Raw genomic sequence first — 25,892 nt, 5'->3', positions numbered from 1 at the left:
GGATCGGTTTTCATACGGTGATCGTACTCGTGTTCCCACATTTCCACCACTTGGTATCCTTGCTGTTCTAACTTTAGGCGTCGCTGACAAGTGTCCTGGTACAAGTCTTCCATGGTTCGTTGTAAAAACTGATTTTTAGTGCCACGGTCAGGGTAACAGACGGGACATCCGTGAAATAAGCAACCGTTAAACTCGTACACGATCTTGGGGTTTTCTAAGTCCCAGCCATCGACCGAATACGTTCCGATGGTCTTTTCGCCCCCTCCGTTGCGGGCATGCTGAATCCACTTGTCTTCCTTGTCGCACAAGTAATGTAACCAGCGTAGGGCTTTGACCGAGTATTGACGTTTGACAAAGTGGGTCGTTTGAGGGCTGATGACAGCCACGGTGTTTTCAGGCATGAATCGTTGTCGATACACTAAGGAACACGCTTTGGCAATGGTGCAAGCTTCTTTCAAAGAATCGACCCCTCCGTGTTCCATGAACAGTTCTCGAAATTTTCCACAGCAACGCCGTAAAATGTCCACGTCGGAACGACAATACTTTAGCATTTCTTCCTGAAAGTCGAAAGGGTCCGAGGCGTGAGCCTGGTACCAAGCGTAGAAAGCTTCTCGTTGTTCGGTACGCATGTTGTCGGGGTCGTAATAGTGAGCCTCAGGCAAATGGGGTAGAACGGCGTGTTGATTGGCTTCCGTATTGAAAAAGTGTGGAAAGTACCCTTTAGCCATTTCTGTCATTCCAAACGTTTTAGGCATTCGACTCAAAGGCATGGCCAAATAGCTCATCGAATCTTTAAACTGCACTTGTCCCACTTGCATGAAAATGATTTTGGCTCCGTTCAAAGTCACTTTAGGACGTTCGGTGCCATGTTCCGTATAGTATCTGAGAAGAAACTGTCCATCGTATCCGGAGAAATTGTGAGCCATCACCGTGGCATGACGATGACAATCTCCGTAACGTTCGATGTCCTCTTGGCTCCACGTCTTGTCGATGGGGTCTAAGACCCATCGAGCGAAATCGGCTAACGTGTTCGGTCCCCGAAAGATTTTTTCACGTCCTCCAGGAATCTTGCTGCAGTGAGGGCAATGACTGAAGATAGGTTCTTGAATGCACTTCTCGCACGCTCGATGAGCCACGCAGAAATTAGGAATGTGAATGCCAGTCTCTTGCATGCATTCGAAATCGAAAAAGATGAAATTGCTTTTCTTCTTGTGACCATCCTCTTTCTCTGGTTGGGGTTGGTATTTTTGCACGTAGCATTGGTATTTCAAGTCCACGATGTGATGACAAATGTGACATTTCTTTTTTCCTGAACATACGTGTGCCTTGGTACTATTGGTACGTATGCCTTGTCCACACGTAGGGCACAATCTCAGGAGTTGACAAGCACATTTCTGCTGTGAACCTTGCGTCTTCAGATGTTGTTGGTAACAGGCAGGGCTGAAAAACGTGCGCAGACAAGCAGGACAATGCAATGGTTTTTGCCCTTCGCTCAGACAGGGTGGAGAGGCCAAACATCCTCGGCATTTCGATCCACAATGTTTGTGTTGCTCTCGATTATTATAACCACGGTCACATTTCTCACAGTAATATCTGTATCCCAGGAATCCGGGGATGGCGGTAATGGTATCGAAATGTTCATCGTGATAATAGACATGAATGTATTTTCCGTCCTTAAAGTCTTGGCCTCGAAACAACAGAGGTCCGCGCACTTCTTGAGGGTGCACTTTCAAGGTGTATCGTGGAGCTAGGGCATCTTGCAATTTTTGCATCTCAGGAATGCCACAGGGTGTGTCTTTGGACAGTCCGGCTTGTTGTAACAGGAGTTCTGCTTCATTTCGTTGTTTGGCTCGATCGGATCGTTGAATAGTTTTCCAGGTTCTTTTCCATTCTACCGTGTCGTTCTTGTTGGCATAGGTTCGTCCCACCACGATGGCACGGGCTAAACACATCTGGTCTTGAGGGTTGTTAATTCGGACGAGACTTGTTTTGGTGTTGCGAAGGTCGTCCACCAATAAGACCTTTTTGCGTCCAGTCCCTTGAGGAGGAGAGACGTGGGCCATTTTCAGTGTGGCTTTACCATCGGTGATGTCAAACTGATCATTAGATTGTTGTACGTGTTGAATCTTGTCCATGACTTTGGAAGGGGTTAGTTCTGCGGGTCTGCTAAACTCGATCCAAACAGGGGATTTCAAGCTGTCGTGATCTATGGATAGTGTCAAGAAATCGTCTTCTTTGGGTTGACATTGTTGCTTTAGTGTGGTGAGCAAAGAATCCCACATCTCGGTGATAAACCCTTCTGCTTTCTCCAATGGTACGTCGGACTTGAAATCTTTAAACTTCACCGTGTAGGTGTAAGTCGTGGTTCTAAATTTTCTAGAGGGTCGCTTTTCCGTCTCTCGAATGTGATAGTACTTTTCAGGGTTAACTGGTGGACTTTGGTTTGGAGTGGGCTCTCTATGTCTGGTCGCAGACGTGGAAGGTGTTGGTTCAGGTTTGCTCATGTCTTCGTTGTGAGCGAACACTTCTTTTCGTGTGTGAGGCGATACGTCACTTCGCTGCCTCTTACGTTGTTCTTCTCTCTCACTGAAATCGTGCGATCGTTTCATCTCGATTGCTGATTCAGAAATGATTTAACCAAGTTCATTCTCTCCATATATACCCTCTCTACCTCTTGTTGTCACAATGATTTGGTATATTTCACAAGGGCAAGTGAAAGCCAAGCATATAGGAGCCCAACGACAGCGGTGCGTCTTAAACACCTCATGCATCTTGATGACCCTTCGATTCAAACCCTACCACGAAAGAAAAAAGTTGCAAGAAAAAAACCCCGACAGTTGGTGTCTTCAAGAGAGCTAGAGACGCCGGCACTGTGTCGCTGGGACACGTACGTACTCCAGAAAACTACGCCACTCGACAACGTTGTCTCCTTCTCTCAGTCACTTCTACTTTGTCGCTGAATACATTTTACCAACCCTGTTTTAACACACGTTTCTTCATCTGATATTTTTAAAAAATATACTAAACGCATTTTTAAAAGAACTACCCTTTTTCGACAGCAGTGACGGCGTCTCCTGCTGCTGTTACCACTGTTGCTGCACAAAGATGATCTTTCCTTAAGATCAAAATATGAGACAGAGCAAGTAAGTTGTGAAGTTGAGCGGAGGTGTCTAAACAACAACTGTCAAGCCCCTATGTTCCATTTCTGTTTGTGATAATAACTTGTGATACTTCACATTTTCTAAAGTGGAAATCTTTACAAACCGTACAAAAGTTATATGACTTTGGCTTCCGACAGTTGTACAGACTCTTCACTTTATAAGTGTCACGAGAAAATAGTGTATCCAAGTTTTACCATTTTCCAAAACACCCACACACTTGCAACGTGACCAGAATCTGTACTTCTTTATTTGTGGATATCCAACAGACCCGTCCCAGCATATACAGCTGGTTAAGAACTGTAGGAATATCACCTCATTTTTTTCAGAAATATCAAAGCTTTTATGTGTATCTTCCCTGTTCCACCCTTTATTAGTGCTTAGGTATATTCCCTAAACAACACAAACAATTTGGAACAAAATTAAATTTTGAATTAAGGTTTCTCTCTGTTTTTTTTTTCAAGTTGTTGGTACATGGCATATGACATCCAACTACTTTCTCAAACTGAGAGGCATTTCTACACATGTCATTGCCTTTGTTAAATTCGGTTTTGTTGGTTAGTCATCGTTAATCTTTAATTCTATTTTTATGATGTATTTCTTTTTTGCTAGAAGATTTAATTTATTTATGTTGTTTAGTCTGCTGCTGCAAAAAAGAAAATGCATGTATCTATAGCAAAGTGTTTCAGTTTGTTCAGTTTTTTATTTCAAGCTCTACAAAAGGTACCAAGTTTGTCTTGCAAGGGGATTGAAACTTTAAGTTACGCGGACGTGAAGGAAAACATACCTTTGTTACTACAATTTGCTGTCTTTGTGTTCGTTCTAATCATGCTTGCCTTATATCTTTTTGTTTTAGGATCATATTTCTTCTGATGTAAATACATACATCAATGGATAGACAGCTTGGGTTATCATCCTTGAGGTTCACTGTACTTTTAGTTTCTTTACTTCATACAAACCCCAAAATCACTAGCTTGAAGGGAAAAAAATAACAAAAAACTGACACCTGGTACTGTAACACATCTGTCTCTGTTGATGTGAGTGTGCTTGACAAAATGTTTGAGTAAGATTAAAAATGTTTGTCAGTTTCAAAACTCGAACCAGTACTGTGGCCGTTTAATATTTTCATGTGGCAAGAAGAAATGGTACAATACGCAACGAAGGGATTGTACATTTACACTCCAATCTGTCTGCACTGCAATGGTAACAACGCTCTTGCGTTGACATTATTTTGCCACACTACCTAAGAAAAAACTATTCATCACTCATCATAAACGATTTCATTGGCTATACATATTTTCTTACCGCTTTCGCTTCGAATTGACTTCAGTACCTTTTCGCACAGTGACAAGATCGGACGTGTTTTTTGCTTTTTTTTTATTCTGCGGCTGGTCGCTACACTACTTGCTCTGAATTTACAACCAAACATTGTGTTACGCATTGTAAGTGACTTCATTGGGCCAACCGATATTTTACACTTCTGTCTCTATTCATATGAGTGTGCTTGGCAAAATGTTTGAGTAAGATTAAAAATGTTTGTCAGTTTCAAAACGCGAACCAGTACTGTGGCCGTTTAGTATTGGATCTGGCAAGAAGAAATGGTACAATACGCAACAAAGGGTTTGTACGTTTACACTCTCCAATCTGTCTGCACTGCAATGGTAACAACGCTCTTGCGTTGGCATTATTTTGCCACACTACCTAAGAAAAAAACAATGCATCACTCATCATAAACGATTTCATTGGCTATACTTATTTTCTTACCGCTTTCGCTTCGAATTGACTTCAGTACCGTTTCGCACAGTGACAAGATCGGAACTGTTTTTTTTTTTTTTTTTATTCTGCGGCTGGTCGCTACTCTACTTGCCCTGAATTTACAACCAAACAATGTGTTGCACATTGTAAGTGACTTCATTGGTCAGTCGATATTTTCCACCGCCTTAGCTTCAAATTGGTTTCACTTGTTATTCGCACCGCGAGATAATCAGACGCGTTTTTCTGTACCTGACCATTAGTCACTTCACAAACAATAAAACTAACACACAAATGATCACGCCATGGGCGACTCATGGAAATTATGTTAGTCATGTTACGAAATATATCACGACTTGTTTGGATGTACTTTTCTGTGGTCACTCTCTAATCACATGCGTCTTCAGTTCACTCTTGTCATGTTTTTTAAAGGGTGTATTTTTTCTATGGATGTGATTGTTATGTTCTATATGTTCTTTTATGTTTTCAGTGATTTTACTTTATATCTGTATTTTAATTTAGATGTATAGACTATGTAGTCTGAAATAAAGAATTCTTATCTTATCTTATGTAAGTGGAATGAGTGTTTCTTTGAAACTTTCATAAGGCAAATATACCGTAAAAAAACAAACGTACGTGTCGTGATATTTTTAAAGTAGGAATACATGCTTTCTCTCTCTCTCTCTCTCTCTCTCTCTGTGGTTTTGATTTATACCCTAATGAAATATGTTCCCGTTTGAAGATACCTCTCCAAAATTGTGATCAGTGGTCACCATAATTACGCGAACTGTTCCGTTTGTCATCTTATTTTTTTCAAAAGTTTACACTCTAAAAAATTGTAGAACGATTTTTTTTCTTCCATCAGTAAATCTTTGGATAAAATAAAAGCTTGAGTTTGCACAATTCTGGTATCTTAACTTTATCCTATTTTGGAACTGAAACATGTCACGGAATTTTTTTTCTTCTAACATTAGATTTACAGTTTTTCAGAAAAAAAGACAATCACACGGCTTTTTCAAGAATGAAGCAAGCGACATTGCACTGTATAACCCTGCCTATGGTTAACTCTGAATTCTAAAGTCAAAACATGGGTTCAGGAAAAAATGTAACAATGTTCGTCTTAGGAGGATAGGACGAACATTGTTACATTTTTTCCTGAACCCATGTTTTGACTTTAGAATTCAGAGTTAACCATAGGCAGGGTTATACAGTGCAATGTCGCTTGCTTCATTCTTGAAAAAGCCGTGTGATTGTCTTTTTTTCTGAAAAACTGTAAATCTAATGTTAGAAGAAAAAAAATTCCGTGACATGTTTCAGTTCCAAAATAGGATAAAGTTAAGATACCAGAATTGTGCAAACTCAAGCTTTTATTTTATCCAAAGATTTACTGATGGAAGAAAAAAAATCGTTCTACAATTTTTTAGAGTGTAAACTTTTGAAAAAAATAAGATGACAAACGGAACAGTTCGCGTAATTATGGTGACCACTGATCACAATTTTGGAGAGGTATCTTCAAACGGGAACATATTTCATTAGGGTATAAATCAAAACCACAGAGAGAGAGAGAGAGAGAGAGAGAGAAAGCATGTATTCCTACTTTAAAAATATCACGACACGTACGTTTGTTTTTTTACGGTATATTTGCCTTATGAAAGTTTCAAAGAAACACTCATTCCACTTACATAAGATAAGATAAGAATTCTTTATTTCAGACTACATAGTCTATACATCTAAATTAAAATACAGATATAAAGTAAAATCACTGAAAACATAAAAGAACATATAGAACATAACAATCACATCCATAGAAAAAATACACCCTTTAAAAAACATGACAAGAGTGAACTGAAGACGCATGTGATTAGAGAGTGACCACAGAAAAGTACATCCAAACAAGTCGTGATATATTTCGTAACATGACTAACATAATTTCCATGAGTCGCCCATGGCGTGATCATTTGTGTGTTAGTTTTATTGTTTGTGAAGTGACTAATGGTCAGGTACAGAAAAACGCGTCTGATTATCTCGCGGTGCGAATAACAAGTGAAACCAATTTGAAGCTAAGGCGGTGGAAAATATCGACTGACCAATGAAGTCACTTACAATGTGCAACACATTGTTTGGTTGTAAATTCAGGGCAAGTAGAGTAGCGACCAGCCGCAGAATAAAAAAAAAAAAAAAAACAGTTCCGATCTTGTCACTGTGCGAAACGGTACTGAAGTCAATTCGAAGCGAAAGCGGTAAGAAAATAAGTATAGCCAATGAAATCGTTTATGATGAGTGATGCATTGTTTTTTTCTTAGGTAGTGTGGCAAAATAATGCCAACGCAAGAGCGTTGTTACCATTGCAGTGCAGACAGATTGGAGAGTGTAAACGTACAAACCCTTTGTTGCGTATTGTACCATTTCTTCTTGCCAGATCCAATACTAAACGGCCACAGTACTGGTTCGCGTTTTGAAACTGACAAACATTTTTAATCTTACTCAAACATTTTGCCAAGCACACTCATATGAATAGAGACAGAAGTGTAAAATATCGGTTGGCCCAATGAAGTCACTTACAATGCGTAACACAATGTTTGGTTGTAAATTCAGAGCAAGTAGTGTAGCGACCAGCCGCAGAATAAAAAAAAAGCAAAAAACACGTCCGATCTTGTCACTGTGCGAAAAGGTACTGAAGTCAATTCGAAGCGAAAGCGGTAAGAAAATATGTATAGCCAATGAAATCGTTTATGATGAGTGATGAATAGTTTTTTCTTAGGTAGTGTGGCAAAATAATGTCAACGCAAGAGCGTTGTTACCATTGCAGTGCAGACAGATTGGAGTGTAAATGTACAATCCCTTCGTTGCGTATTGTACCATTTCTTCTTGCCACATGAAAATATTAAACGGCCACAGTACTGGTTCGAGTTTTGAAACTGACAAACATTTTTAATCTTACTCAAACATTTTGTCAAGCACACTCACATCAACAGAGACAGATGTGTTACAGTACCAGGTGTCAGTTTTTTGTTATTTTTTTCCCTTCAAGCTAGTGATTTTGGGGTTTGTATGAAGTAAAGAAACTAAAAGTACAGTGAACCTCAAGGATGATAACCCAAGCTGTCTATCCATTGATGTATGTATTTACATCAGAAGAAATATGATCCTAAAACAAAAAGATATAAGGCAAGCATGATTAGAACGAACACAAAGACAGCAAATTGTAGTAACAAAGGTATGTTTTCCTTCACGTCCGCGTAACTTAAAGTTTCAATCCCCTTGCAAGACAAACTTGGTACCTTTTGTAGAGCTTGAAATAAAAAACTGAACAAACTGAAACACTTTGCTATAGATACATGCATTTTCTTTTTTGCAGCAGCAGACTAAACAACATAAATAAATTAAATCTTCTAGCAAAAAAGAAATACATCATAAAAATAGAATTAAAGATTAACGATGACTAACCAACAAAACCGAATTTAACAAAGGCAATGACATGTGTAGAAATGCCTCTCAGTTTGAGAAAGTAGTTGGATGTCATATGCCATGTACCAACAACTTGAAAAAAAAAACAGAGAGAAACCTTAATTCAAAATTTAATTTTGTTCCAAATTGTTTGTGTTGTTTAGGGAATATACCTAAGCACTAATAAAGGGTGGAACAGGGAAGATACACATAAAAGCTTTGATATTTCTGAAAAAAATGAGGTGATATTCCTACAGTTCTTAACCAGCTGTATATGCTGGGACGGGTCTGTTGGATATCCACAAATAAAGAAGTACAGATTCTGGTCACGTTGCAAGTGTGTGGGTGTTTTGGAAAATGGTAAAACTTGGATACACTATTTTCTCGTGACACTTATAAAGTGAAGAGTCTGTACAACTGTCGGAAGCCAAAGTCATATAACTTTTGTACGGTTTGTAAAGATTTCCACTTTAGAAAATGTGAAGTATCACAAGTTATTATCACAAACAGAAATGGAACATAGGGGCTTGACAGTTGTTGTTTAGACACCTCCGCTCAACTTCACAACTTACTTGCTCTGTCTCATATTTTGATCTTAAGGAAAGATCATCTTTGTGCAGCAACAGTGGTAACAGCAGCAGGAGACGCCGTCACTGCTGTCGAAAAAGGGTAGTTCTTTTAAAAATGCGTTTAGTATATTTTTTAAAAATATCAGATGAAGAAACGTGTGTTAAAACAGGGTTGGTAAAATGTATTCAGCGACAAAGTAGAAGTGACTGAGAGAAGGAGACAACGTTGTCGAGTGGCGTAGTTTTCTGGAGTACGTACGTGTCCCAGCGACACAGTGCCGGCGTCTCTAGCTCTCTTGAAGACACCAACTGTCGGGGTTTTTTTCTTGCAACTTTTTTCTTTCGTGGTAGGGTTTGAATCGAAGGGTCATCAAGATGCATGAGGTGTTTAAGACGCACCGCTGTCGTTGGGCTCCTATATGCTTGGCTTTCACTTGCCCTTGTGAAATATACCAAATCATTGTGACAACAAGAGGTAGAGAGGGTATATATGGAGAGAATGAACTTGGTTAAATCATTTCTGAATCAGCAATCGAGATGAAACGATCGCACGATTTCAGTGAGAGAGAAGAACAACGTAAGAGGCAGCGAAGTGACGTATCGCCTCACACACGAAAAGAAGTGTTCGCTCACAACGAAGACATGAGCAAACCTGAACCAACACCTTCCACGTCTGCGACCAGACATAGAGAGCCCACTCCAAACCAAAGTCCACCAGTTAACCCTGAAAAGTACTATCACATTCGAGAGACGGAAAAGCGACCCTCTAGAAAATTTAGAACCACGACTTACACCTACACGGTGAAGTTTAAAGATTTCAAGTCCGACGTACCATTGGAGAAAGCAGAAGGGTTTATCACCGAGATGTGGGATTCTTTGCTCACCACACTAAAGCAACAATGTCAACCCAAAGAAGACGATTTCTTGACACTATCCATAGATCACGACAGCTTGAAATCCCCTGTTTGGATCGAGTTTAGCAGACCCGCAGAACTAACCCCTTCCAAAGTCATGGACAAGATTCAACACGTACAACAATCTAATGATCAGTTTGACATCACCGATGGTAAAGCCACACTGAAAATGGCCCACGTCTCTCCTCCTCAAGGGACTGGACGCAAAAAGGTCTTATTGGTGGACGACCTTCGCAACACCAAAACAAGTCTCGTCCGAATTAACAACCCTCAAGACCAGATGTGTTTAGCCCGTGCCATCGTGGTGGGACGAACCTATGCCAACAAGAACGACACGGTAGAATGGAAAAGAACCTGGAAAACTATTCAACGATCCGATCGAGCCAAACAACGAAATGAAGCAGAACTCCTGTTACAACAAGCCGGACTGTCCAAAGACACACCCTGTGGCATTCCTGAGATGCAAAAATTGCAAGATGCCCTAGCTCCACGATACACCTTGAAAGTGCACCCTCAAGAAGTGCGCGGACCTCTGTTGTTTCGAGGCCAAGACTTTAAGGACGGAAAATACATTCATGTCTATTATCACGATGAACATTTCGATACCATTACCGCCATCCCCGGATTCCTGGGATACAGATATTACTGTGAGAAATGTGACCGTGGTTATAATAATCGAGAGCAACACAAACATTGTGGATCGAAATGCCGAGGATGTTTGGCCTCTCCACCCTGTCTGAGCGAAGGGCAAAAACCATTGCATTGTCCTGCTTGTCTGCGCACGTTTTTCAGCCCTGCCTGTTACCAACAACATCTGAAGACGCAAGGTTCACAGCAGAAATGTGCTTGTCAACTCCTGAGATTGTGCCCTACGTGTGGACAAGGCATACGTACCAATAGTACCAAGGCACACGTATGTTCAGGAAAAAAGAAATGTCACATTTGTCATCACATCGTGGACTTGAAATACCAATGCTACGTGCAAAAATACCAACCCCAACCAGAGAAAGAGGATGGTCACAAGAAGAAAAGCAATTTCATCTTTTTCGATTTCGAATGCATGCAAGAGACTGGCATTCACATTCCTAATTTCTGCGTGGCTCATCGAGCGTGCGAGAAGTGCATTCAAGAACCTATCTTCAGTCATTGCCCTCACTGCAGCAAGATTCCTGGAGGACGTGAAAAAATCTTTCGGGGACCGAACACGTTAGCCGATTTCGCTCGATGGGTCTTAGACCCCATCGACAAGACGTGGAGCCAAGAGGACATCGAACGTTACGGAGATTGTCATCGTCATGCCACGGTGATGGCTCACAATTTCTCCGGATACGATGGACAGTTTCTTCTCAGATACTATACGGAACATGGCACCGAACGTCCTAAAGTGACTTTGAACGGAGCCAAAATCATTTTCATGCAAGTGGGACAAGTGCAGTTTAAAGATTCGATGAGCTATTTGGCCATGCCTTTGAGTCGAATGCCTAAAACGTTTGGAATGACAGAAATGGCTAAAGGGTACTTTCCACACTTTTTCAATACGGAAGCCAATCAACACGCCGTTCTACCCCATTTGCCTGAGGCTCACTATTACGACCCCGACAACATGCGTACCGAACAACGAGAAGCTTTCTACGCTTGGTACCAGGCTCACGCCTCGGACCCTTTCGACTTTCAGGAAGAAATGCTAAAGTATTGTCGTTCCGACGTGGACATTTTACGGCGTTGCTGTGGAAAATTTCGAGAACTGTTCATGGAACACGGAGGGGTCGATCCTTTGAAAGAAGCTTGCACCATTGCCAAAGCGTGTTCCTTAGTGTATCGACAACGATTCATGCCTGAAAACACCGTGGCTGTCATCAGCCCTCAAACGACCCACTTTGTCAAACGTCAATACTCGGTCAAAGCCCTACGCTGGTTACATTACTTGTGCGACAAGGAAGACAAGTGGATTCAGCATGCCCGCAACGGAGGGGGCGAAAAGACCATCGGAACGTATTCGGTCGATGGCTGGGACTTAGAAAACCCCAAGATCGTGTACGAGTTTAACGGTTGCTTATTTCACGGATGTCCCGTCTGTTACCCTGACCGTGGCACTAAAAATCAGTTTTTACAACGAACCATGGAAGACTTGTACCAGGACACTTGTCAGCGACGCCTAAAGTTAGAACAGCAAGGATACCAAGTGGTGGAAATGTGGGAACACGAGTACGATCACCGTATGAAAACCGATCCCGAGTTTAAACGCCTCGTGGAAAGTTACCAGTTCATGGACCCGCTGAACCCGAGGGATAGTTTGTACGGAGGAAGGACCAATGCCACCTGTTTGCTGTACCAAGCCGACGAAGAGAAAGGAGAAGAAATCAAATACTTGGACGTGTGTTCGCTGTATCCCTACGTGTGCAAATATTGTCGCTTTCCTGTAGGGCACCCGCAATTGCTGACGGAACACATCGACCTGAAAAACATTCGACAATACGAAGGCTTGATCAAGTGTAAAGTTTTGCCTCCCACGAACCTATACCATCCCGTCTTACCTCACCATTGTCAAGGCAAACTGATGTTTCCCTTGTGCCGTACTTGTGCCGAAACGTGCAACCAAGACCAACCTTGTCAGCACACCCAAGAAGAACGGGCCTTGACGGGAACCTGGGTCAGCGTGGAATTGTTCAAAGCTCTGGACATGGGATACCAACTGTTAGAAGTGTACGAAATTTGCCACTTTCCCAAGACACAACAATACCGCAAGGGTGACCCCACGCAGAAAGGCATTTTCGCAGACTACGTGGATGCCTTTTTGAAACTGAAGCAAGAAGCCAGCGGCTATCCTTCCTGGTGTCACACTCCCGAAGACCAAATACAATTCAAAGAGAAATACTACGAACAAGAAGGCATCTCTTTAGACCACATCGAGAAAAACGAAGGCAGGCGATCGTTTGCCAAAGTGATGTTAAATTGCTTGTGGGGTAAAATGGCACAACGACCGTGTTTACCCAAGACGGAATATTTGACAGAACCTTCCCGCTACTTCCAGATGATTCACGACAAAACCAAATACATGAAACACGTGGACGTCGTTCGAGAGAATTTAATCTTGGTCAATTACGAAGAAGATCTGGACTTTGTACAAGACGACCCTTTTGGAAATGTCATCATTGCGGCTTACGTGACAGCTCATGCTCGCTTAAAATTGTACGAAGCTTTAGAACTGTTAGGGGAACGCGTCCTGTACTTTGACACGGACAGTTGCATCTACATCGATCGACCGGGTCAGCAACACCCTAACATCGAAGAAAACCGTTTAGGAGCCTGGACAGACGAACATCCCGACGACAAGATTCTAAGTTTCGCGAGTGGAGGTCCTAAAAATTACGGCTACCAATACCGGGACAAACAAGGAGAAGTGCACACGGAGTGCAAAGTGAAAGGACTGACTCTGAATTATCGTACCAGTCGAGTGGTCAACTTTGGGGTATTGAAAGAAGCCTTGCAATCGGGAGAGGATGGAAACTTTAAAGTGACCACTCACCAACCGAACAAGATTTTACGTTTACCCACTCACCACATCGTCAGTCGACCCCTGGAAAAAATCTATCAAATCGTGTACCAGAAGCGAGTGAGACTTCCCAATCACTTTACGTTGCCGTACGGTCACATCGATATTGGTCAGCATATAAAAAGGGACAACGTCCAAGACCAATAGTTCATTGTCACTACCAAGACCAATCGACAAAAATGAATCCTTTCAAACAGCAAGTATAGAGCGTAAGACTCAAGTCCAACGAGAAACTCGGGTGTGATTCTATGCCTCACGATCACATCACCAATGCAATACCACATCTTAGTTGTTATGTACTAATGCCATGACAAACTACGTGCAACCAGTGAAACTTCCAGACCACAAAACTTTACCTTATGGACATGCTGATATCACCCAGTATAAAAAGGGACGACTTCCAAGAACGACACTTCATTGCGAGGACAAGCGACGAGAAAGATGAATAACTCTACGCAGAAGAAAAAAGAGAAGGAACAAACATCATTGACCTCTTTCACCAACATACCGTCACAGCAAAGTGCGTTCAAGAAGGGAAAGGATTCAATAGACCTAAAGGAGTATTTTAGCATCCAAATGACCCAGACAGCGACCTCGAGAAAATTTAGAACGATAACTTACACCTACACGATGAAATTTAAAGACTTCGCGTCTGACGTTCCAGCCGAGGAAGTATCAGGTTTCATTACGGATCTACTTGACTCACTGTTAGAGGAATTCAAATGTCATTGCCAAGTCAAAGATGAAGGTCGTTTGAGCCTATCTATGTATCACGACAGTTTGAACTCGCCTGTATGTCTCGGATTTAGCACACCTGCAGAAATAACTTCTTCCAAACTTTTGAGGGCTATTGAAGACGTGCGGTCGGTGAGAGAAAAATTTGACATCACCGATGGAAAAGTGACTATTCATATGGCATATGTTGCACCTCCATGGGAAGAAGACGATCACTGCTCTTGATCTGCTTACCGATAAGTGTACCTAGCACGATGGACGTAACAGCAGATTTACGACTGACAGGGAATACGAGATCGGAAACATCTATGCTGGGACACAAGTGGTAGCTGATCAGATATTAAACAACGTGTGTAACGGATAGAGAGACAAACACGAACTTTCTCTTATTTGATTGTTTGTTACTTGTTTTGTTTTGACTTTTTCTTATAAACGAACATTTAATGTAAATTCGTTGCATATGAAGTGATTTTAGAAAGGAGTGAACGTTAATTTTAAACATTAGTTTACTAGAGTCAATAACTAAACAACTCGTAAATATGTTTCTTTTATGTTCAAATGTTTATGTATTTAATGGATAGTGCTTAGACCAAAGCACAGGCCAGAGAGCCCATGTATATATTTACTTGAATAAATGTTTTGAACCCATACAACAGACTTTTCTTTATCGAGTCTCTATTCTATCTGTGAGTCTTTCTTTAGAATATTTCTGTCCTCTTTTCTGTGTGTTTCAATGTGTATTTGTTTGTTTCTGTATGTCTATGTTTGTCCCTATCAACCCTTTGTCCCTACAAATACATTTCACCCTATAAAAGGTTTTGACCCTATAAACCTATGACGTTACCAATGTTTAATTCCCACTGATCCCCAGGTGACATTCCCATGTTAATTTCCATGTTCAATTCCCCTTGTCACTAGAGTGACCCAGGGTTTTTCTCCATGTTAAATTTCCCTTGTCGCTAGAGTGGCCCAAGGGGTTTTGTAATGCTAATTCCCATTGTCGCTAGGGTGGCCCCATATACTACTAATGTATTTTAAGTTTTGCTTATTATACATACAAATTTGTTTACAGAAATTTCTCTGTATATTAGTATAGACGAAGAGCCCTTAAACTTCAAGCTATTTTGTACCCTATGAAACTCCACTACTTAAAAGTACCTCCACCTCGACAACCAATCAGCAGATTACAAACAAACAACGCATATATTAGAACTTGGGGTAGCATATATGAGCTTTCATCAATCAACCGATATAAATTTCTTTCCAAACAAACGTGATGAGACCGTCTGAGAACAATCAACGGATATAAATTTCTTTCCAAACAAATATGATGAGACGATTTGAGAACAATCAACGGATATAAATTTCTTTCCAAACAAATATGATGAGACGATTTGAGAACAATCAACGGATATAAATTTCTTTCCAAACAAACATGATGAGACGATTTGAGAACATATGTCTAATGCAACTTCTGAATATTCTCATAGTTTTACAACAATTGATTTTACGTTTCACTGAAAAGCCATCAATGGTTAAAACTAATTTATGTAAATGTTGGGCGGCTTTTCTTCTTCACGAAACGTGTGACAAAATAAACCCTCAATGCCTCTGCAAAATTAATTGGTTCTCCGGCAACACCTCAAGCACAATATCTGATAATCACGGCTGCAATGTTCACAGTAAAATATATTAATTCAGATGCCTGACTCAAAAACTATTGTAAGTTTAAAAGTTGAGACGGTAGTCGTTTTTCGCAGCAGACAAGTTGATCCATTCCATTTGTTTGCATAGAGGTGATCAATGAAAAGTAATTTCTCATTGCAACGTTATATTTCATCTCTTTTGAACACAACAGTATTAGACCAAAGTGTCGATATTATTGTTTGCAAGTATGATAGTTACACACCGTAATTTGCAAGCTAATGTAATTGTTATTTCGAAAATCTCACAAATTACTCTCGATACAGCTAGCAGTCAAAATGCAACTGAGAACCGACTTGGGGAAAATGAATTATCATTTTTTGCAAGGATGCAAGATACCTTCATTCATCACTGTCTTTCATAACATTTTAAAAAAATGTAACTGTCTGAAGAAGTCCATTGGAATTTGTTATGCAGTAGCTTATTTATGATTGCACAGGAGTTTAATTATATATATATATATATATATATATATATATATATATATATATATATATATATATATATATATATATATATATATATATATATATATATATATATGCTTGAATGTGTTAAGTGAAATAAAATGATACGGTGTACACTCTGTATTAAGTGTTTGATAATGTTACTCTCGCATAACATAACTTTTTTAACCAAAATTTTTGTGCGATAGAATATTAAACATCAATCAATACATGTTATTAAATAAGATGTTTCTTTATTTCATATGCTTTATCGACATGAATAAATTTTCTCTTCCATGCGGAGGAGTTTGCTTCTACAAAAAGAACTTTTCTAAATTCGATTTATATAGGTTACAATGAGCTCTTTAAGTCGACCAATTGATTAAGATCTATTAATTTTGGGACAATGTAATTTTAGTTTGGAAATGGTGTTGTCTTTTATCTTATTATCTTTTACTAGATATTTACACCATTTTCTAATGACATTCGAAACAGGCAGAGGTCAAATTAGACGTCTATATAAACCTGGACAGTAGATTCCAACGCCAATTATTCAGGGGACATCACCTCTTTCTTTGTTGATATCGTCAACTATTATTAGCAGACAAACCACTGAAGATGGGAATTCGATCTATTAGGTGGTAATACCCACCCTTTAATAGCATTAAACGTGATCAAGGCATGGTAGAGCTAACTTCTGCATGTATTGAGGCAACGTTGTTTTTGCTGCTTAAAAACTATTTGTGGTTACATTATCAACTACTTTTAAGTAGAAAGTTACTTTTCGCGCAACTTTCACGTTTCATGTCTAAGGCGAAAATCACCTGTCCTAAACAACCGCTTTTTAAAGGTCAACTACTCAAACATATTGTGGAAATACTCCTTTAATAAGAGATGTCGTACTTAAAAAGTCAGGTTTCTCCATTCCCAGGAATGACTGCTAAATACATGGTTGACTGAACACGTGTTCATAATTTCTTTCGAATACATTAACCACAGGAATTCTTATATATAGATTGTTAAACGTTACAATTTTTTCAACAGTCATGAGATTATTGTACACCATCACCAACTATACCGACTAGTTAGTTGTACACCATCACCAACTATACCGACTGATTAGTTGTACACCATCACCAACTATACCGACTGATTAGTTGTACACCATCACCAACTATACCGACTGATTAGTTGTACACCATCACCAACTATACCGACTGATTAGTTGTACTCCATCACCAACTATACCGACTGATTAGTTGTACACCATCACCAACTATACCGACTGATTAGTTGTACACCATCACCAACTATACCGACTGATTAGTTGTACACCATCACCAACTATACCGACTGATTAGTTGTACACCATCACCAACTATACCGACTGATTAGTTGTACTCCATCACCAACTATACCGACTGATTAGTTGTACTCCATCACCAACTATACCGACTGATTAGTTGTACACCATCACCAACTATACCGACTGATTAGTTGTACACCATCACCAACTATACCGACTGATTAGTTGTACACCATCACCAACTATACCGACTGATTAGTTGTACTCCATCACCAACTATACCGACTGATTAGTTGTACACCATCACCAACTATACCGACTAGTTAGTTGTACACCATCACCAACTATACCGACTGATTAGTTGTACACCATCACCAACTATACCGACTGATTAGTTGTACTCCATCACCAACTATATCGACTGATTAGTTGTACACCATCACCAACTATACCGACTGATTAGTTGTACACCATCACCAACTATACCGACTGATTAGTTGTACTCCATCACCAACTATACCGACTGATTAAATTTGTTTTCTATTTTGAATTGTCAGACCATGCAAAGTGAAATCGGCTTATCATTTGCCTTTAATCTTTAATCTGGCAAGAACAAATTCTATTGTCGAGGATTTTAACATGTGGAAACTGATGTCCTTGAGGAAAGCTGTTATTGTAGCGGCCAGACAATACATCAGTTTAATTGAGAACTATCGGCACATTAACCATTTTATTTTGCATGGTTTGTAAAAATGACTCCACTATCGAGATATCGAGAGAGACAGACAGATAGAGACAGAGAGAGACAGACAGACAGACAGACAGACAGAGAGAGAGAGAGAGATTTGATGCTGTTAAACATGGATAATTGCATGTTTGACATTCATAGACACTACAGTCTTTGCGTTTGTATGACGTTGCGCCATTTCGACAACCAGTGTGCTATTTCTATATTAATGTTGTATTTACAAATGTTGATACCCAGAGGTATTATAGACAGAATTGGTGTTCTCATACAAAAACTGATTACACTAATTATAGCAGTGCAATCAAAGTGGTATTTCACTGTCAGTAACGAAACTGACATCTTGAGACACTGCAGTAAGAATAATATGTCCGATAACTTTCATTTGAGCGAGAATTGCATGCCTGTTTCTTTGCCATTTTGTATTGAGACCATTAAGTCTGAAGCTGAGACATTACAATGACAAAACAAAGTGAGTTATACTCATGGTCTTGACAATGAGATTAAGGAGATACTCGGAGTTTTTACGCAGAGATTAACGAGATACACACAGTCTTTACATTGCTAATCATAAGTCTGATGTTCGTAGATATTACAGTAAGATTACCGGTAACAGTATGATAATTAAGGAACTAAAGTGAGATTTACGGATCTAACATTCAGATATCTTAGTGTGGGATTGATAGGTCTGATCTTCTGTTACCTTAGTGTGGGATTAACAGGTCTGATATTCAGATATCTTAGTGTGAGAATAACAGATTTAATACTCAGATACCTTAGTGAGGGATTAACAGGTCTGATCTTCTGATGCCTTAGTGTGAGATTAACAGGTCTAATATTATGATGCCTTAGTGTGAGATTAACAGGTCTAATATTATGATGCCTTAGTGTGAGATTAACAGGTCTAATATTATGATGCCTTAGTGTGAGATTAACAGGTATAATATTATGATGTCTTAGTGTGAGATTAACAGGTCTAATATTATGATGCCTTGGTGTGAGATTAAAAGGTCTAATATTATGATGCCTTAGTGTGAGATTAACAGGTCTAATATTATGATGCCTTAGTGTGAGATTAACAGGTATAATATTATGATGCCTTAGAGTGAGATTAATAGGTCTAATATTATGATGCTTTAGTGTGAGATTAACTGATCTGATCTTCTGATGCCTTAGTGTGAGAGTAACACATCTGATATTCAAATACCTCAGTGTGGACTTGACAGGTCTCATATTCAGATACCTTAGTGTGAGTTTAACAAGATATACAGAGCCATAGTAGTGAGAATAACATGTCTGATTTTCATTAGTAGAATCATTACAGTGAGAATAAAAAGTGCATAATACTCTATTCATTACGGCGAATTTCAAATGTCTGATACTTAGATTCATTACGGTGATATTCAACTGTATGATACGTAGTGTAACACGCAGTCATTCCATTAAGGATAACATTATCCTCTGAACCATTACAGTGGGAATACGTTTTCTGGTACTAAGAAAAATTACATGGGGATACGATATCTAGTGCTCATAGACATTGCAGCGGGAATAAGATATCTAGTACTCAGAGGCATTACATGGGAATACGACATCTAGTAATCATAGACATTACAGTGGGAATAAGTTATAAAGTACTCATATACATTGCAGGGAAACAAGATATGTAGTATTTATAGACATTACAGTGAAAATAAGATATGTATTAACCATAGGCTTTCGTGGGTGTAAGATGTTTAGTAGTAATATACATTTCGTGGGAGTAAGATGTATAGTACTCATATACATTACAGTGGAAATAAGATGTCTAGTACACATAGACATTGCATGGGAATAAGATGTGTAGTACTCATAGACATTGCATGGGAATAAGATGTGTAGTACTCACAGGCATTACCATGAAAAGAAGATATCTAGTACTTACAGACGTTACTGTGGGAATAAAACGGATCAAATATGATCACATGAATCAATGCAGTTTTGGGGCAAGAGAATGATCACAAGAAACCAACATTTAATAATCAGTAAGATATTTACAAGTTTGACATCAGACAGTAAAAAAATGCCTCTGTGTGTGTGTGTGTGTGTGTGTGTGAATATGCCTTTCGCACCATATTACACAAATTATTAGTTTAAATTTACCACCATCCAAACAGCATGTTGTTTTGTTTACAGTACGTAACTCCAACGAGATGTTGAGGAGACACAACGATCGTATGTCCCAGGGAACTCAATTAAGGGAGCAACACACACTTCCAGCAACTGTAAATGTGACACTTCAACACTGACATATACGGTATGTATGAGTAATATGAAATACTAAATGTGTTATAAAGCACACTTTTTGTATCGTCATTGCAGATAGCTAGATGGATGGATGGATGGATATATCGAATGGTTAATTTTGAAACGTGGAGGGCTAGAGAAAGGATAGACAGAAAAGAACATTATTGGATATAGATAAGCGGAAATAAAGAGTGTGGGGGCATGCAATTGATGCATGACGAATTATAATTTATAATGATACAAGTAATATTTATATTTTGCCCATCCATTCTTCAATCTACCAACCTATCAATAAATCAATCAATCTGTGTGTGAGAGTGTGTAACAGGATCTATACACGCGATTTATGATTACCATCATCAAGGTGATTGCCGTTATCAATGATGATGTGATAAGATTAACGGTATTGATCAGTAGATTATATTATTGTTTAGAGACATTCGATTAGGTTCATTATAGTTGAGGTCGTTCACCTCACGTAGAGATGTCAGACACTGCTTTGTGCGCTTATTTTAAGTAACCCTATCAACAAGCCCGCAGAATAATTTTCAACCGGAAAGCTTGTGTACATTTGTGTTATGTTTAAATGTTGTTGTTGTTGTTGTTGTTGTTGTAGGGCTTAACGCCATTTTTCAGCACAAGATAGGCTATACATGGCGGCCGGTATTAATGGTGGAGGAAGAACCCGGAAAACCCCGGAAAGAACCACCGACCCACGAGAAGCTACTGGCAAGCTTTCTCACATAACCACATTAGCCGAATCCGAGACTCGAACCGACGCAGACAGAGGTGAGATGGCAGTGATCCGTAACAGTGAGCGCTTTAGACCACTCGGCGGGGCCCCGAGTGGCCGAGTGGTCTAAAGCGCTCTTCGTTACGGATCACTGCCATCTCACCTCTGTCTGCGGCGGTTCGAGTCTAAGATTCAGCCAATGTGGGTATGTGAGAAAGCTTGCCAGTAGCTTCTCGTGGGTCGGTGGTTCTTTCCGGGGTTTTCCCGGGTTCTTCCTCCACCATTAATACTGGCCGCCATGTATAGCCTATCGTGTGCTGAAAAATGGCGTTAAACCCCACAACAACAACAACAAGACCACTCGGCCACCCGGGGCCCCCTGTGTTTAAATGTATCAGTAGATAGCCTGACTGATATGCAAAGCACTTTAAAGGTTTGGTGGTGGTGGTGGTGGTTGAATAGCATTTCTTTTAAATTATTCACTATATCATGCTGAAGAAATGGCCACTAAGTGCCTTTCTCTAGGACACGCAGAGGCAGCTGATTTTGGCTGACTTGGGCGGGAATCGATCCCAAGATGACGCTCTGCTGCTGAGCTACAGGTGCTACCCGTCCTATAAGGAATAAAATAGAAATTTAGAAATGGAAATTATAAAATGTAATTTATAATGTTCATGATACTACATGAGCTGTCAACTTTGAATGGTGCTGATGGAAGTGGTGGCGTGATGATGATGATGATGATGATGATGATGTCGGTCAAATTTATGAATATGAGGATGATGACGACAGCTGCGATTATGATGATGCCGTTGATGACAAAGAATGCTTTGAAAAAGATGGCACATAGTTACCTTGTCCATTAAATAACTGTAGAATAACCCTCCAAAAATTATTGTGTAGATTGTATTTGAACATTATTTTAAGCTGACATGGTTCCAGTACTCAAAAGATGAGTTCATGGCATCCTCTATAACAAAGTATTAATTAAGGATGTAAATAATGTTCTGAACCGGAAGATACATGGAAACACCAATTAGTCAAAATGTATTTCAAATGCACCTGTTTATAAACTGATTCTTTGACCTGTTTTCATCTTTTCCCTCGTTTGTTTTCATTGCAGTTTGGAGCACAACATTCCAGATTAGACGAATACACATATGCAACATTTGCATGTCTGCCAAATACTTCACGAAAACGATAATATTACCACATATTAGTTGTATACAGTGTTTTATATTTGGTTTTATTTTTATTGATAGCCACATTGAAAATAGTATTGTTATTATTGTTCCTCCTCGTCAATGCAGTATAAAATGTTATGAAGGGAATGTTTAAAGTTAAGATTATTTATGATAACGATTTTTTATAAGTAATTTTAGACTGTAAAGTCGATTAAAAGGAGTATACGTACTTATATTGAAAATGAATAGTTTTGATGTTTTGTTAACTTTGTTTGGTTTCATGTTATAAAAGGCAACACAGTATATTACAAGGAATTGTTTGGAAGTTAGCTTGGAGATTCTATGTATGATATTACAGATGACGTGTCTGAATGTTAAACGGAATGTCATGTTATCTGTTTGACCTCATTCAATATTTTCCCAAATGAATATGTGTCTTGTTCAGGGTACGCTGTAATCACATGTTACTTGAAAAGACTGTCAACCACTGATATGCTATGCTAGAAAACTTTATAATAAATTTTATTTAATTTTTTTATTATTATTTTTTATTTGTTCTGCTCACCTGCCTAAAGGACTCTGCGTCTAAACCAGTCTTTACTATACTATGCACTGAGCAGTCTGAACTAAGGGATTTCAAATGTATGCAAATGATGCTGATCCACCGTCGCACATGGCACCAATAAAAAATACCATACACACCCTTTTTTAAAAGACTTCTTGTCAAAAACAGATTTTCAGAATGTGATAAAATTTGAAATAAAAGAGCATAATTGCAGATTATTTCAAAATTCTATAAACCTATTTTGTCAAATTCTAAATATTACCACAGTAATTAGAAAAATGAAGTGACACTGTTGCTAAAACTTGAGAAACCTTTTAAAAAATGTACTGCTAATTAGAATTTGAACAATGTTTACAGAAAGAATCAGGATATAAAGCCGATTTTAGGTTTTACAAAATGAAGGGATCCACTAGAGTATATATATAAATAAATAAAGGACTTACACTTTCCAATTTGTGTAAATAATGCTTTTCGGCTGTTGCTAAAAATAAAAAAGCAAAGACTTCATCTCCTAAACCGCGGATAGAATTTGATTCTGGCATAAGGACATTGTAGATTGTATAAAAGATGTCAATTCGCTATCAAATATGGCAACCATTACTAAAATCAGAAAACCTTTAACAGATTTTGGCTACATCTGATAGAAATTATACTTGCAATGAGAGATTTCAAATTTGTTCAATTGATACCAACACTTCAAAGGTTTAAAAGACTTCTTCTCCAAAACTGGAAAACTTTGTTTAATCATATTTCACAGAAAGCATGTTGGCATACAGACCTTTCAGAGTTTTATAAATAATGCTGATCGACCGCCGTCATTGATGGTCTCTCCCCGTTAATTAAAATGAAATAAAACTTTGAAATCGCATCTTCTCCATAAACTTTGAATAGAATTAGACTAAACTTGAAACAATGCATTTTGACATGACGACCTTTAAATTAAATACAAATGATGCCATCTACCACCAAATATTGCTGCCGTTACCAAAACTATAATATTTAAACTTTTTTCCAAAATCGCAATATTAAATCTGACAAATCGTAATATAAAGACCTTTAAATTTCTACAAATGATGTCCATCCGTTGTACACTAAGGGCAAACAAAAACAAGAATACAAAAGAAACGGTTTCATCTGAAAAAAAGAACCGCTTAAATGAATTTGACCACTTGACAGAAATAAACATGGCATAGATAGTTTTCTGATTTGGACAAATGTTAGTCCATCACTAAAAGTAGAACAAAACCTACACGCTTTTCTCTCATAAAAACTGCTGAATTGAACAGGAATAAAACGGGCAGAAATCGTCCTGGCATATGGTTCTTTAAGTACTGGACACATGATGATGTTGTATCCTCAGATATGGACTAAGCTACTGAAGCTGGAGAAACATTGAAACAACTGAATTCAAAACATCCACAGTGAGGAGACCTAAAAGAAATTTTAACCAAAAGCATCTTATCGTATATTTTTGTCAACTACTTTTGCATTCTGGGTATAAAGCAGATGTCAAGCATGTGATTGATCTCAGGCCCACTCGGATGTCTTGTTTCAGTAACATAGTTTTACGAGGAAAAAGTTCCATCTGATTCGCTCCCATTGCTTCACAGATAGTCACATATTTTGTAGCGATAAACTCTTCTTCTTAGATTATATAAACAATATTAACCTTCAGTGCAAAACATCTAAGCAGACCACGTCCGCATCCAGAACCTATCCACCCCTGCTCCCACCTTCTAAGAAATAGTCGTTCCCTAAAAATCCTTTCTCGGCATTTTCATTAATGTTTATAACTGTAAAAGAATGAACGTAAACAAAAAGTCGATATTCTCTCCTATTTTCGCTTGGTTATTATTTACGGAATGACAGTTGAAAGATTATTCACAACAGTGAGGGCCGAATGAGAATGAATTCGCCACAGACAATAGCAGGGTCCTTTTGACAATATTGGTACGATGTTTTATAGTCATACCATTAATGAACATGTTAATATTGATTACTTGTCTGTGGTAATACTTGCACTAATTTAAGATGCTGGCTGGAAGGATGGATTATTTAGTGCGTGGATGGACTTTCGAATGAATGGGTGATTCGGTGGATAAGTGGTCCGATGGATGAATACGGATGATTGTTATTCCTCATTATAAGATAGATAGATATTCATACCAATATTTTGGAATAAATCTGTGATTAGCATTATCAGTCTTTGTTTTAATTGCTTTAATTAGCCATTTATCAATTTGCACATCTATAAATACGGTTGGGTTGGGGGGAGGGGCAAATAAAATAGCAAGGTTCTGTCAGTTCATATTTAACAAAGTGAGGACAAATAACTAAGACGGTAGGGAAGCAAAAGTTTGGTCCGAGAGATTTTGCGTCACTTGTTCAGTTTGTTTTCATGATATTAAACCTTAGATTGTTAGGTCAATATGCCAACTTCCGTCAGTTTACTAATAGTACATACAAATGGCATAATCTGAACGAAACCTCGAATACGGTCTTTGTTTATTCTTAGTGTATACAAATAGCATAATGTGAATTAAGCCTCGAATACGGTCATTGTTCACTATTAGTACATACAAATAGCATAATGTGAACGAAACCTCGAATACGAACAGTTTATTCTTAGTACATACAAATAGCATAACGTGAACGAAACCTCGAATACGGTCATTATTCATTCTTCGTATTTATACTATGTTTAGAATGATATAAAGAAAAATCAGACCAGGTTTCGTCTTCACTTAGCCATGCCTTGGAGCATTTAGTTACTCTGCTGTTCCATGTGTTAAATT

General features: G+C 38.8%; 1 protein-coding gene across 6 annotated transcripts in view; it reads left to right on the top strand.

The window, feature by feature from the left end:
• The window catches only part of LOC149771599 (uncharacterized), a 114,104-nt gene extending 88,808 nt beyond the window's left edge, over nt 1-25,296 (top strand). For 3 of the 6 annotated variants that reach the window (XM_089948280.1, XM_089948279.1, XM_089948281.1), the window contains exons 2-3: nt 20,505-20,625; nt 22,472-25,296. In XM_089948280.1, the coding sequence (XP_089804406.1) occupies nt 20,505-20,617 (113 nt within the window). In that variant the 3' untranslated portion in view covers nt 20,618-20,625; nt 22,472-25,296. Of the gene's footprint in view, nt 1-20,504; nt 20,626-22,471 lie in introns of those variants that run through there. The other 3 variants (XR_016418205.1, XM_089948283.1, XM_089948282.1) reach the window with 3 other exon arrangements.
• The last annotated feature ends 596 nt before the right edge of the window (nt 25,297-25,892 follow it).

Source organism: Sinohyriopsis cumingii, unplaced genomic scaffold (assembly GCF_028554795.1).
Source record: "Sinohyriopsis cumingii isolate HCF-2022 unplaced genomic scaffold, ASM2855479v2 utg001752l, whole genome shotgun sequence".
In the NCBI taxonomy this organism is placed as follows: domain Eukaryota; kingdom Metazoa; phylum Mollusca; class Bivalvia; order Unionida; family Unionidae; genus Sinohyriopsis; species Sinohyriopsis cumingii.
Note: the sequence above shows the minus strand (reverse complement) of the source record. Positions and strands in the feature narration are given on the sequence as shown.